We start from the raw sequence: 15,098 nt of genomic DNA on the forward strand, positions 1-15,098 counted from the left end.
GTTGCTGTAGTTGTGGTGTAGGCCTGAGGCTATACAGCTCCGATTCCACCCCTAGCCTGGGAACCTCCATATGCCGCGGGTGTGGCCCTACAAAGACTAAATAACTAACTAAACAAGCTTTAAGGGTTGGGTTGGAAATTGTCCAAGGTCATAAAAATGTCCTTGGCATCCTTGAAGCCAGAGCACCAGGTCCCCTCGGGACTGTCCTGGGGCTGGTTGCGAAGGAGAATCAAGGCACAGGGTCATTCCTCACAGTTTGGCAACTCATTTTAGTCACATGTCACGGTGCCAAAGTACAATGTGGCCTCTTGGTTTCTGCACTTTAATCATTCGGTGTCCAATTAAATCACTCAAAGTGTTAAGGGAGCCCTGGGCGGGGGTGGGGGTGGGGTGTTGCCTGGGTTGTGATTCTCATGTGAGCAGGTGGGGACATAAGAGACCCTGAGGGTTTAGGAAACTGCAGGCAAATCACTGTTTATGCTATGGGACCAAAGTAGGTGTTTAAATCTCTCTCTAGAGCCGGATGAGGGAGCAGGATGAGCCAAGCCCAGGGGAGAGGCGTGGCCTGTTTTCCTGAGCACTTCCGGCCCCACCCCATACCCCCAAACTAGTGGTTTTGAAGATTTCACTTAATCCCTCCAGTTGGGAGGTTTAAGCATCAGGAATCCAACGCCAGTGTTTATTCAGTAAGAACCAGCCTGGCAGCTCTGCGGCCAGCTTGTTAAGGCCCCGAAGAAGCAACCTCAGCCTGGAAACAGCTACCCTCCCATCAGGAACACAGAAACATTTTCATATCATCAGTGCAGCCCTTGGTCCGTGTGGAGGCAGAAGAAATGCCCTTAGGCGTTCCCACTCTGGTGCAGTGGGATCAGGGGAGCACTGGGATGCAGGTTCGATCCCTGGCCCAGCACAGTGGGTTCAGGATCTGGCATTGCCACAGCCATGGTTTCGGTTGCAGTGTGGCTAGGATCTGATTCCCTGGCCGGGGAACTCTGTATCCCATGGGGCGACCAAAAAACACACCAAAAAAAGAATTGCACATCTGTTTTTCAAACTAGCCCTTTGTTATCCAGAAGCTTGGAGTACACGTAGCTGTTTCCAGGGCCGGTTTCGAAGCTCCTGGATGTGTTCTCCAGCCAGTGTATATATTAGCCTATAACCATGTTGCAAAGAATTAGTGCCGAGCAGCCCCGTCCTCCTGGCGGACAGGCTAAGCCTCCAGAGGAGTTACGGCTGAGAGGACAAGGAGCCCTCAAGGTTCACAGAAATCCCTTCCATGGCCTGGCTTCAGAATAGCAGCGACGGCCATAGCTTAGTGTTTTGACAGCTTATATCAGCAATTTTCTCGGCTGATATATTGATTGCAGTTTGGGCTTCGGTCCTGCTGATCTTCAAAAACATCACCGTCATAACAGAGAAAGTAAAAGGATCTTTTGTGGCCCCAGCCACCTGGTGAAGCAGCTGTACAGAGCTAGCAGTGAAGCTGGCTTTAGGGTCATAGTCAAAATGAAGTAACCCCGGACAAGGTGGCTTAATTAGGTTAAGTGCTTTTATTTTTTAATTGATTTTTATTTCTTCCATTACAGCTGATTTACAGTGTTCTGTCAATTTTCTACTGTATAGCAAGGTGACCCAGTCACACATGCATATATACATTCTTTTTCTCGAATTATCCTCCATCAGGCTCCATCACAAGTGACTAGATCTAGTTCCCAGGGCTCTACAGCAGGATCTCATGGCTTATCCATTCCACAGGCAATCGTTTGCATCTATCAACCCCAGATTCTCAATCCATCCCACTCCCTCCCCCTTGGCAACCATAAGTCTGTTCTCCAAGCCCATGAGTTTCTGTTCTGTGGGAAGGTTTATGTGCGCCGTGTATTAGGTTCCAGATATAAGTGATATCATATGGTATTTGTCCTTCTCTTTCTGACCTGCTTCACTTGGTATGAGAGTCTCTAGTTCCATCTGTGTTGCTGCGAGTGTGATTATTATTTAATTGCTTCAGCTTTCAAGATGTTTTGGTTTCTTAACACTCTTCTGCATATTTTGAACAGGCATTTATTAATAGGCATTTATTTCAAGGGGCTACAAAGGTGCCTTCAGTAGCATCGGTAGCACAAACAGCCTATGTTATAGCATTAACTGCAACTTCCTACACAAGTCGGGGATGAAAGACACATTAGGAAAAAGGTCAGCTGAAGTCCGCATTCAGATTGAAGATGTGTGCACATCTTTTCCTCCGTGTTTTGGGGGGTCTGTTTTGGATATCCACGGGCCTTCAGTCCTACTTATCTTAAATCTCCCTTAATTTCACAGCAACTGCTGACCATCCAGGAGGAGTTAAACAACAAAAAGTCAGAACTGGAGCAAGCAAAGGAAGAGCAGTCACACACACAAGCATTACTCAAAGTCCTCCAGGAACAGGTAAGTGAGTGCACCTGCCCTGACACCGACTCGCACCTCCCCTGTGCTCCACACATGCGCAGACACCACTGAAGGTAACCTGTGCTGTGATTAGCCCAGACTTTCTCAACCTCCTTGCAGTTTTGCCACGCGGAATTTCTTATTTCATCTCCAGTATCTCTGTTCTCAAGCTGGTACCTCTTTAGACCCACCCAAGCCCCCCAGTGGTGTGTGAAAGTTTCTTCCCAAAGAAAGATGCATGTGGATAAAGTTTTAAAACATTATCCGTGCAGATCCATTTCCAAGCAAGCAGCTAGGGAGTTCCCATCGTGGCTCAGTGGTAATGAGTCCGACTCGTGTCCATGAGGATGCAGGTTCGATCCCTGACCTCATTCAGTGGGTTAAGGATCCTGTATTGCTGTGAGCTGTGGTGCAGGTCGCAGACATGGCTCGGATCTGGAGTGGCTGTGGCTGTGGCTGTGGCCGGCAGTTGCAGCTCCGATTCAACCCCTAGCCTGGGAACTTCCGTGTGCCACATGTGTGGCCCTAAAAAGCAAGCAGAAGAAAAAAAAAAAAAGGCAAGTAGCTCGTTTCCTCTAAAGTCTAATCAGGAGCAAAATGAGGTTAGCATAGCCCACAGTCCTTCTGCAGATGTGCATAGGAAGGACTGATTCATAGCGACATTAAAAAAAAAAATCTTCCCTGTGCATCAGGCCACTTATCTAAGCAGGGTGAGCCACAAACCTTTTTATACGAAGTTTGTAAATCTGATCGTTGCATCCTGGCTTTCTCGGATACTAAAGTGTGGCCTGACATTGACAGGTGGATGTGAAAGTATTGTCTTAGAGCAGGCAAAGATGGATCGCCCGACAACTGAGTGAACTCTAAGCCCCGTGTCTACCCGGGAGAAGCCAAGCGAGCTCTTGACATGATCTCCTGTTTCTGGCCTTTCACGTGCTGCCCACGAGAAAATGAATGCTAAACGGAAGAGGGGAGAAAATCACATTTAGGGACCCCAACCCTTTGAGGACAATCACGTTGAAATTACTTTAAATTTTTCACCCACCGTGGTATAGGAGAAAGCGCTTTGCACAACATGCATGTATACCTTCAAAAGCGCTATTTAAAAAAAAAAAAAAACCCTGCAGCTGGAAGAGTATGACCCTAGTTGGCTGTGACTCAGTCCCTTTGCTAGAGATGTTTACTTTTTAGCGGTTTGGAATCAAGCAAATATATTCTTCGTTACTTTCCCCTAAAAGGATAAGGGATGTGTGAGGAGAAAGCAGCAATGGTGGGTAGTCGATAAGATTTTATAGCCCTGGAGGAAGATGCTTTCTGAAACCAATCATTATCTTTACATGATGAAGATGGATTCAGGAACTTCAAGGGCAGGCTGGCTCGTACGATTTGGGATAAGTTTGGCTGAACTGAAAAAAAAAAAAAAAAAGGATGACTCAATTCCCAGTGACCTGCATCGAGGAGGCCTGCAGTCACTAGGCTTTCTTCCTTTACATTATTAAAAGGTTTTGCAAAGCGGAGCTGATTTCGTCCAGATTGGCTCCTGATCAAAGAGACAGGGCTCTGAGCTGTGTTGTTTTATGTTTTCTCTCTCTGCCTCCTTGATTTACTGGGATGAGGAAGGGTGAATTTCTCTTGCTCTAAATGACTCCAATCCTTTATTTTGATTTGAAGTCCCAACTCCAGTCATAAACATACACGCGAAGTCTCGCAGAATGCACGGCCGTCTCCTTGTTAGGGCCTTGGGTTTTTAAAGAGCAGTGTGCACACCCAGGCTTTGGTGAAGCATCGCGCTCCATTGTCCATTACTTATTAAACCAAAGAAAGCAAGAAAAACGGGGAACAGTAAAAGACTCAGAACAACGAAAATCTTTAAAGACCTAAGAGATACTACTGGGAAGGAAGCATTTTTAAATCTGCTGAACTAATGGGATGGCTCTTTTTCAAGCAAAGACACCGAGAAGACCAAAGTCCAGGAAGACTCGAGGCAGCTGAGAGCTATTGTCACCTACGCGGCTGTTTTCCTGAGAGCCCCTCAGCCAGTGCCCCTGTGATGGGTGCAAATGAGAGCAGGCAATGGACCGTCCCTTCCATTCCTCTGAAGCCACGACCCACACACAGACATACATTTAAAAACACATCTCTGGGAGTTCCCATCGTGGCTCAGTGGTTAACGAATCCGACTAGGAACCGTGAGGTTGCAGGTTCAATCCCTGGCCTCGCTCAGTGGGTTAAGGATCCGGTGTTGCCGTGAGCTGTGGCGTAGGTTGCAGACGGGGCTCAGATCCCGAGTTGCTGTGGCTGTGCCATAGGCTGGCGGCTACAGCTCCGATTCAACTCCTAGCCTGGGAACCTCCATATGCTGCGGGAGCAGCCCAAGAAATGGCAAAAAGACAAAAAATAAAAACACCTCTGTCTCCATGAACATTGCCTTCCAAGGCTCTCTTTGAACTTGAGTAGACTAGGTATACATGTGAATGCATCTTCTGTACCTGCATAGATAGGAATTAAACAGGTGGAGATTTTTTTTCTTTTTTCTTTGTAGGGCCACACCTGCAGCATCTGGAAGTTCCCAGACTAGGGGCTGAATCAGAGCTACAGCTGCCGGCCTACACCAGGGCCACAGCCATGCCAGATCTGAGCCGCGTCTGCAACCTACACTACAGCTCATGGCAGCACCGGATCCTTTAACCTACTGAACAAGTATAGGAATTACACCTGCATCTTCATAGATGCTTTTTTTTTTTGGAGATATGATTTGGCCCTAAAGTCTTGTTATTATGTAGACACACACACACACACACACACACACACACACACACACACACACACACACAGGAAAAGATATACCCTCCTCTGAGGACTTCCAGTTTTGCTCTTTAAAGCAACTGCCACTGGATGGAAATCCTGAAAAGGAGGAACAGGTCGGGAGGCAGACCCTCATTCGCATCTCCAGCCCAGGGAAGGCAGGCTCATTCCAGCAACACCCTGTGAAGATGCTGGCTCCAGCCTTTCAGTTCCCTTGCAAAGGGGGTACTGGCACCCGCAGCCTGTATACAAACCCACGTATCCTCAGGCGAGAGGTCCAGCCCTCCAGCTGGAGGAGAACAGCAGCTCAGGACAAAACGGGGGGAGGCCAGTGAGGGCAAAGTAGTGGCCAGCCTGTAGCTTCTGCTGGTAGGGGAGGGGGGACCTGTGTGGATCTGGCAGAAGAGAGCAGGTAGATGGGGAGTGAGATCTCACAACACACACACACACACACACACATACACACATACACACACACATGCACAGAGAGCATAACATGGAGACCAATGATGGAAATTTTTTTTTTTCTTTTTAGGGCCTCACCTGCAGCATATGGAGGTGCCCAGGCTAGGGGTTCAATAGGAGCTGCAGCCGTTGGCCTACGCCACAACCACAGCAACATGGGATTTGAGCTGCATCTGCAACCTACACTACAGTTCACGCCAGATCCTTAACCCACTGAGTGAGGCCAGGGATCGAACCTGCAACCTCATGTTTCCCAGTTGGATTCATGTCCGCTGTGCTATGACGGGAACTCTTTTTTTTTTTTTTTTTTTTTCTGATGATGGAATTTACTTAAATGCAAGAAGATGGACAGCCTGTTGGTCCTGGGAAACGTGTGAAGGTGGGACTGGCTTTAATAGCACCGTCCATTCCTTCCACTGAAAAAGAAAACCTTCTCCTGAGCCAAGCTTCCTTTTGACTCCAGGAAGCACAGATGAGCAGGGAGGGCTGATGAAGGGGAAGATGATGAGGAACATTATGATAAGAAAATCTTGCGGAGTTCCCTGGCGGCTTATCCACTTAAGGAGCTGGTGCTGTCACAGCTGTGGCTTTGGTTACTGCTGTTACTCAGGATTCCTGGCCTGGGGACCTCCACCTGCTGTAAAGAAAGAAAGAGAGAGAGGAGGAGAGGGAGGAGAGAGGGGAAGGAAGAGAAAGAAGAAAGAAAGAAGAGAAGGAAGAAAGAGAAGAAAGAAAAGATAAGAACCTTGAGCTAGGACAAGAGAGAGGGATTTTTAAGTCCCTTTGTCCCTCTGATAGCAGGTGGTACTCCTGTCGCTGTGGGGCCCTCTTTCTTCTCATGTGTGTCACACTGCCCTCTCTTCCTTGTCTCTTATGTGTGGAAACATCAGTGGTGCAGCCCCGAAGAAATTGGGAAAAATGTTGCTTCCTCAAATGGGACGAGGCGGAAGGGAGCCCCGATCCGCTGCGCTGATCCACCATCAGCTGTCCCCTTCTCAGCTCCATCCTGTCGCCACGTCTTGGGCAGAGCCCCTCTCTTGGCTTGGAGGGTGTATGGCTTTCTTGCCGAGAGTTTGAGGTTGCCTTCCAAAAGCCAAAGAAGCTTTCATTTTAACACTTCAAAAGAGCCCAAAAGAACCAACATAAGAATCAAACCCATGAGTGGTATATGTGCATTTATTTTCTTTGAAACTTTAAGCATGTCTATCCCTCCATGAATACTTTCTTTTAGGCATAAAAAGGATGCAGGGAGTTCCTGTCATGGCTCAGTGGTTAACGAATCTGACCAGGAACCATGAGGTTGCACGTTTCGATCCCTGGCCTCGCTTAGTGGGTTAAGGATCCAGCGTTTCCACGAGCTGTGGTGTGGGTCACAGATGTGGCTCGGATCCTGAGTTGCTGTTGCTGTGGTGTAGGCTGGCAGCTGTAGCTCCAATTAGACCCCTAGCCTGGGAACCTCCATATGCCACGGGTGCGGCCCTAAAAAGACAAAAGACAGGAAAAAAAAAAAAGATGATGTAGAAGATGCTGCTTTCCTCCCCCCATACCCCCTCCCCCTGGGCGGGGCATTTGGGGTCAGTAGATGCATTTGGAATGGATAAGCACTAAGGTCCTACTGTACAGCACAGGGAACTCTATCCAGTCTCTTGGGATAGACCATGACGGAAGATGGTATGAGAAAAAGAACATATGGGGAGTGCCCGTCGTGGCTCAGTGGTTAACGAATCCAACTAGGAACACTGAGATTTCGGGTTCGATCCCTGGCCTCGCTCAGTGGGTTGAGGATCCACCATTGCCATGAGCTGTGGTGTAGGTCGCAGACATGGCTTGGATCTGGAGTGGCTGTGGCCCTGGCGTAGGCCGGTGGCTACAGCTCCAATTCAGCCCCTAGCCTGGGAACCTCCATATGCCACAGGAGCAGCCCTAGAAAAGGCAAAAAGACCAAAAAAAGAAAAAAAAGAAAAAAGAAAAAGAACCATATGTATGTGTGACTGGGTGACTATGCTGTACAGCACTTGGCACAACATTGTAAATTAACTATACTCTATTTAAATAAATAAATAAATAATACAATTTTTAAAATAACACATTAATTAAAAAAAAAAGGTGCGCCTTCCCAAACATAATAAGCCAGGAAGACTTATTATTATACTGCCACCAGCTTCAAGGCCTGCTCCCCCTTGCCCCTGTTCTCCGTTTCCATGGGTCGGCTTTGAGTCATGCTAGCATAAAATGCCAATAAAAGGTTTCCAGAAAAATCTCCCGCTAACTGATTCCTCCAAAGCCCTCTGCGAGAGAAGAGGGAAAGAGAGGCATTTTCAAATGTGCCCTGTTAAAAAAAATCTCATTCGAGAAACAGCTTTTCTTCTACTGCTTTGGTGACCAGGGAGATGGGTTCCCGATTCTTCCTTTCCCCAAAGAAGCAAATCGTCTTCTTCGAGGCCTCCAGAAACCACGCCAGTCGTTCGCATAGTTTCCCAAGGAGGCCCCGTCCAGTAGCACTGTGGCATGTTGAAAGCAGGCGAAAACACCTCATTCACGAATCATCGTTAACGTAACATCATTTAGCCCGTGGCAACTTGCAAACACTGCAGGGTTTAAATTAATAGCAATACAACGAGAAAATGAAATCATTTATTATTCTTAAGAACCAATTTTATACATTTTATGCCTACGGAACTGCTTTCTAATCTTATTATTTAAAAATAATGACCAAGGCCCATTTATTTCTTGCCAGCCCTCAAGTCCCATAAAATATTGGTCTCGAACTGATTTCTAAGACTTGTTAGAATTATGGGCCCCATCTGTTTTTTTCTTGTTGGAAGTTTTATCAAGTGCACCGTCAGATAAATCAAGGTTAGCAGGATGATATGTGCTTAATAGATATGCTTGTTTATTCATTTGGGGTTTTGTTTTTTTCTTCACATCTGCAGCTGAAGGGTACCAAGGAGTTGGTGGAGACCAATGGCCACAGTCATGAGGACACAAACGTAGGTACCACGCATCTGGGGTTTCCTCTTGTTTCTCAGTGTTGGTTGAATGCCCACGAGAATGTGGCACTTTATTACTCAAGGGAATCAGAAGCCCTGTCTCTTGGTGGCTTATTAAAATTACTATGTGTCAGAGTTCCCGTTGTGGCGCAGAGAAAATGAATCCGACTGGGAACCATGAGATTGCGGGTGCGATCCCTGGCCTCACTCAGTGGGTTAAGGATTGGTATTGCCATGAGCAGATGCAGCTCGGATCCCAATTCAACCCCTAGCCTGGGAACCGCCATATGCTGTAGGTGCAGTACTAAAAAGCAAAAAAAGAAAACTAAATAAATAAAATTACTATGCATGGTTTGGCTATAAAGTATGGTGGGATCATTATCTTAGGTTACCAGATGCCAACATGGAAATACTTGAGCTCATCTTTATATGAAAATTCTAATTTCGGAGTTCCCATTGTGGCCCAGCAGTAAGGAACCCAGCTAGTATCCATGAGGTTGCAGGTTCAATCCCTGGCATTACTCAGTGGGTTAAGGATCAGGCGTTGCTATGAGCTGTGATGTAGGTGGCAGACGTGGCTTGGATCCTGCATGGCTGTGGCTGTGGTGTAGGGTGGCAACTGCAGCTCCGATTTGACCCCTAGCCTGGGATTTCTGTCTACTGCAGGGGTGGCCCTAAAAAGATCACCCCCAAAATTATAATCTCAATGAATTTGTCTGAGCCCTTTATAATTTCAAAGCTATAAACTAATGATGTGTGTGTGTGGGGGGGGGAATGAAACGAGACCCAACAGGTTAATGAGTTGTAGATTGCATATGTATTTGTTAAGTTTGCCTGTCAATGAAGATAGTAGGGAAATGGTTACTATGCTGAAGAGGGTTTCCAGCAAAGCCCTTGAACTTGGACCGCCGCTGTTTCTGACCCAGAACAGTAGCATGGTGCATGGGGCCTCTTGATAGAGTCTCATGGTCCCAAATCCCACTTGACACCTTGCTTCCCTCTTGGTGTTCCTTGAATTGTCTGATACTTAGTCACGTGTTCTATTTGCTGTGGAGGTTTTCATCTCGGGTGAAACAGAGATCACTGTTCCTCGTAATTCTGATGGTTTTGTTTTTGCCTTTTTAAAAAAATCTCTCCCTGGGAGTTCCCGTCATGGCTCAGTGGTTAACGAATCCGACTAGGAACCATGAGGTTGCGGGTTTGATCCCTGGCCTCGCTCAGTGGGTTAAGGATCTGGTGCTGCCATGAGCTGTGGTGTAGGTTGCAGACTCGGCTCGGATCCTGCGTGGCTGTGGCTCTGGTGTAGGCTTGGCAGCTACAGCTTCAATTAGATCCCTAGCCCCGGGAACCTCCACATGCCACAGGTGCGCCCTAGAAAAGGCAAAAAGACAAAAAAAAAATCTCTCTCACATCTGTATGCATGTGACAATGCTCCTCACAGAAAATGCTTACTAAGCAGTTCTTCTCACATGATGCAGAATCAGACATGGCCCTGAATGCCTGATTAAGCTAGAGCTGGGAGAAATGATACATTTCATGTTGACTCCTGTCTTAATTATATGCAGCAGAGAGCTTGACATTCAGAGTACCAGAGTACCTTTTCATAACTGCTGTGCCGACCACAAAGCTACTTAACATCTGATGCTTCTTGAGAACCTGCTGTCTGCACGGAGCTCTGCCCCGTGCGGGATGAGGGTGGTTACAAAGAAATACAAGGCTTGCTGTCTGCCCTCAAAGAACTTATCGCAGAAGGCTGGTGAACGACGGAACCCAGGGTCAGTCAATGTACAAGGTGTGATAAAAGCGTACAGGAGGATGAGGAGGCTGTGATGGGGTTTAGTTCAAAATCCGGACTTGCTCCTTCTTAGCTCGGTCTGCTTGATGAGTTACTGAAGGGCTCTGAGCTTCATTTTCCTCATTTGTAAAGCAGACTACAAAGCCTACGTCAAAAGCTGATTAGGATGTAAGGAGCTAAGGCACATAGAAACTTTCAGGTGTTGTTATGGTTTCTTTGTGCTGGATAATCAACAGTGGCTTCTGGATATGTGGCATCGGGGTTGAGCTTTGAAGAATGGCTAGGACCTGCTGGCAAGCACAGAGAACTCTCCCCGGTACTCTGGGAAAACCTATGTGGGAAAAGAATCTGAGAGAGAATGGATGTGTATCTGTGTATGGCTGAGTCGTTTCGTTGCACAGCAGAAAGTATCACAGCCTTGTAAATTAACTGTCCTTCCATAAAACGCAGGAAGAAAAGAGCACGTGACAATAGAAAATAATTAAAAAATAAGAGAATGGGTAGGACTGAGGAAGTAGAAAGCTAGGGAAGGAAGCAATTCACACAGAGCCCTCCATAGGCAACAGTGTGGCCTTAATAACGTATCTTTGTACTCCAGTATTTCATTACCCCATCCTGGCCCCAAAACCCCTTTCTGGGATCCGATGTTCCAAGGACACATTGCTGCCATGTTTTGAGACTTTCTGATGCCTCTCCCTGAGTCAGTCCCTCTGTGCCTTCCAAGGAAGCAGCTGTCTAATCCAGTAAGCCAGACCTAGTGGCAGGATGCCTCAGGCTGCTCATCTGTGAAATGGGGGGAGTAGCACCTGCCTTTCCATCCTTAAGTTTTGTTGTGAGAAACAAATGAGATACGTGTGACGAGCAAGCACTTTGTAGTTGTGAGGTTCAAACTCATCTGCTGATTGAATTAAATGAGATGATGCGTGGAAACACAGGCCTGTCTCCATACTTCGTCTGTAGATTCTTTCACGAGAAATGTCAAAAGGCATTTCTTATTAAATGGAAAAAGGGGAACCAAGAAATCATCTTTAAGGTCTGTTGTCCTTTCTAGAGGAGAGTGTTTAACGTTTAAAAATTAAACATTATTCCCAACATCTGTGGGAATGCCTGCCGCGGCGCAGTGGGTTAAGAATCCTACTGCAGCAGCTGAGGTTGCTGCGGAGGCGAGGGTTCGATCCCCAGCCTGGAGCAGTGGGCTAAAGGATTTGGCATTGGTTGCAGCTGTGGCTTGGATGCCATCCCTGGCCCGGGAACTTCCACATGTGGGCACAGCCATAAAACTAACTAAAAATATCTCTCTGGAATCCACAACAAAGACCTTTGAGAGATGGGGTCAGTCTGGCCAAGTAGAAGGGAAAAGCAGCGTCTTGCCTGCAGCGGGGGGTAGAGAGTGGGGAGAGGGGCAGAGAGCAATTCCTGGGCCCATGGAACCTGGTAGCACTTTCCCGTTTCCGCTGGCACCTCCTCTCTCACTGAGCAGAGGGTGAGGCTAGTTTTTGGAGCCCTAAAAATTGCCTAGTTTTTTGTTTTCGTTCTGTTTTTCTTTTTCTTTCTTTTTTTTTTTTTTTTTTTGGCTGCACCCACGGCACGTACACGTTTCCCAGGTCAGAGATTGAACCATTGCCACAGCAGCGACCTGAGCCGCTGCAGTGACAACTTGGGATCCTTAACCCGCTGCACCTTAAGAAGACTCCCCCAAATGACCTATTTTTTCCAGGATTCCCCAGTAGGTGGATTATTCACTCATCTTTCTCTTTTCTGTCTGTAACGTTGTCTCCTTTGGGCTGTTTCCCCAGCACCTCCACTAAGTTGCAGGAAAGAAAAGAAACAAAAAGCAGTTCTTTTGGCCACACATTAGGAGCGCTAGCAGAATATCTTAAGATATTTTAAAATATCTGAGGAGTTCCCACTGTGGCTCAGCGGAAACAAATCTGAGTATCCATGAGGTTGCAGGTTCGATCCCTGGGCCTCACTCAGTGGGTTAAGGATCCGGTGTTGCCGTGAGCTGTGGTGGAGGTCACAGATTTGGCTCGGGTCTCATGTTGCTAGGGCTGTGGTGTAGGGCCGGAAGCTACAGCTCCGATTCAGCCCATAGCCTGGGAACCTCCATATGCCTTGGGTGAGGGCCTAAAAGACAATAGAATAGAGTAGAGTAGGATAGGATAGGATGGGACAGGACAGGACAGGACAGAATAGGACAGAATAGAATAGGACAGAATGCAATAGAATATCTGAAATGAAGACTACATGTCTGGAGTTTTCACCAGGCCTGTGATGGTCAGAACTCTTTCAAGCCAGAATGAAAGGGTTTGAATCCAGGAGTAGCCACATGACCAGAGCAAACAACGTGACATTTCTGAACTTCACCTTCCTCATCCGGAAGTGTCCTAAGTGAAACCCTCTGCATAAGCACCTGGCCCAGAGTATATCCTCCGCCCGTATGAGTTCCCTCTTCATGCATCAATGTCACACTATTTGATACAGCAGACCGTATTTTGACAAGGATGAATTTTAATGCAGATCATGTGGTTTAAAGCTTCTGGCCCAGAAGTCATTGACTGAGCATATAGATTATTTTTTTTTACCGTAGTATTCACAGGCAGGGACAGGAATTTTGTACATTATCATTTATTAATAATAATTATACAGTGCACTGGCGCTGGCTTGGCTGAGTATTCTTGTGAGAAGTAACCATTGCTTTCTTGAAACTAAATATATTATTAGAAAAGGAAAAGCTTTGCATGAAACTGGAAAATTACAGAAAAGCATATGGAAATACAGAAAACTAAGTTAATATCACATCTCACAGGACCGCAATCAATATTTTACTGTAGTTCTTTCCAGTCTTGTGCATGTATATGAACAGAGAGGAAAAACCCAGAACTAAGTGAATAAATAGGATCATACTGTCTTGCATTTTGTACTTTTTTTTTTTTTTTTGGTCTTTTTTTTAGGGCCACACTCACAGCATATGGAAGTTCCCAGGCTCGGGTTTGAGTCACAGCTACAGCTACAACCTACACCACTGCTCCTGGCAACAACCGGATCCTTAACCCACTGAATGAGGCCCAGGATCGAACCTGCATCCTCATGGATGCTGGTTGGATTTGTTACCAATGAGCTGTGACGAGAACTCCCCATTTTGTACCTTTTTGATTTCTCATTGCCCCACGAGTATTTTTCTCATCAGCAAATGCTCCTCAAAGACATGCTTCTTAATGCCGTATAATGTAGATATGAAGTAATTGGACCACGTACCTATGCGTTAGGCATTTAACTTCCCATTTTTTCAATATTATAAATAATGCTGTAATTAACACGTCCATAAATCTTGGTCTGCATCGCTTCTCTTTGTTTCTGGGGGACTCCATATATAAATAGCTGTGTCACAAAGTCTGGCAGGAAGCTTCAAACTTACAGGATTGTTTGTCATCCAGAAGGCCAGCGTGGGAGAGGCACGTGCATCCTATCCATTCATCGTCTTGAAATCCACTCGGGGATGTGTTGAGTCTTGCAGTTTACTAAGTCTTTTGCCTATTTAGTCTCAAGAGCAGAGCTTGTGGGATGAGAGTTGCTCCCAGATTCAAGGGTACCCAAGTTTAAAACTAGCCTTCTCACAGATCCTTTTGAGACTGAAGTGATTCCGGACCCACTTTCCTAAAAAGCAAAACTATGATTATTTTTATCTGATCTTTGTCTCTGAGCTTCTTTCTTCCTTCCTTCCTTCCTTCCTTCTCTCCTCCTCACTTTTGGCGTGTGGAATTTCCCAGGCAGGGATGGAACTGGCACCACAGTTGTAGCCTATACAACAACCGTAGCGACACCAGATCCTTAACCTGCTGTGCCACATAGGAACTGCATCTGAGTTCTTTCTTAATCCCTAAGACTGCTGAATAACTCACCTGGTCCCTGGTCATTACATATAATAGCTATCAAAATCTTAAACAAAAGTGGCTTTTTAGGGGTTCCTGTGGTGGCTCATCAGTAACGAACCTGACCAATATTCATGAGGATGTGGGTTCCATCCCTGGCCTCACTCAGTGGATTAAGGATCCAGTGTTGCCATGAGCGGTGGTGTAGGTTGCAGATGCACCTCAGACCTGGCGTGGCTGTGGCTCTGGTGCAGGCCAGCAGCTGCAGCTCCTGATTTGACCCCTAGCCTGGGACCTTCCAAATGCTGCATGTGCAGGAAAAAAAAAAAGACTTTTTAGATTTAATTTACAATTTAATGATTTTTAATTTATTGAATTTCATTGATTTAATACCTGTCCTCACTTTGTATCTTTTTTGATGACCCTCCCAGAGGTATCCTCCACTGCCTCTGATCCTTACATGGGTTACATTTGGTGAGAAATTCGAAGGGCCCAGAGAGGATGTGAGAAGTGTAGGAAGAAGAAGGAGGAATCAAAGAAAGTGGCTTCTAAAGCTGGCAGCGTAGAGAGCAGTTTGGTCTCAGGTTTTCCATGAATTTGCTCTCCTCCCTCTTTGTTCCTGCTGCAGGAAAGCTGCTACCCACCCACCCCCACGCCTCTCCTCTTTTTGCATAATTCGTGCTCACACACTGAGGTTAGAGCAATCATTTGCCATCTGTAAAGAGGCTTCATTTGTGAGATTGA

The 15,098-nt window shown here is 46.4% G+C and overlaps 1 protein-coding gene across 36 annotated transcripts in view; it reads left to right on the top strand.

Annotated features, from left to right (window-relative positions):
- ENOX1 (ecto-NOX disulfide-thiol exchanger 1) overlaps positions 1–15,098 on the top strand; it is a 658,487-nt gene that overhangs the window by 580,907 nt on the left and 62,482 nt on the right. For all 36 annotated transcript variants that reach the window (XR_014819514.1, XR_014819513.1, XR_014819515.1 and 33 more), the window contains 2 exons: positions 2,320–2,427; positions 8,631–8,687. Coding sequence is in view for 26 of the 36 variants with exons in the window: in XM_084981818.1 (XP_084837944.1) it covers positions 2,320–2,427; positions 8,631–8,687 (165 nt within the window). In the remaining 10 variants the exon portion in view is untranslated. The remainder of the gene's footprint in view (positions 1–2,319; positions 2,428–8,630; positions 8,688–15,098) is intronic.

This window comes from Sus scrofa, chromosome 11, assembly GCF_054392235.1.
Source record: "Sus scrofa isolate SSC_HxYL_T2T_F1_AM1 chromosome 11, Sscrofa_HxYL_maternal_Yorkshire_Landrace_v2.0, whole genome shotgun sequence".
NCBI classification, from domain to species: Eukaryota; Metazoa; Chordata; class Mammalia; order Artiodactyla; family Suidae; genus Sus; species Sus scrofa.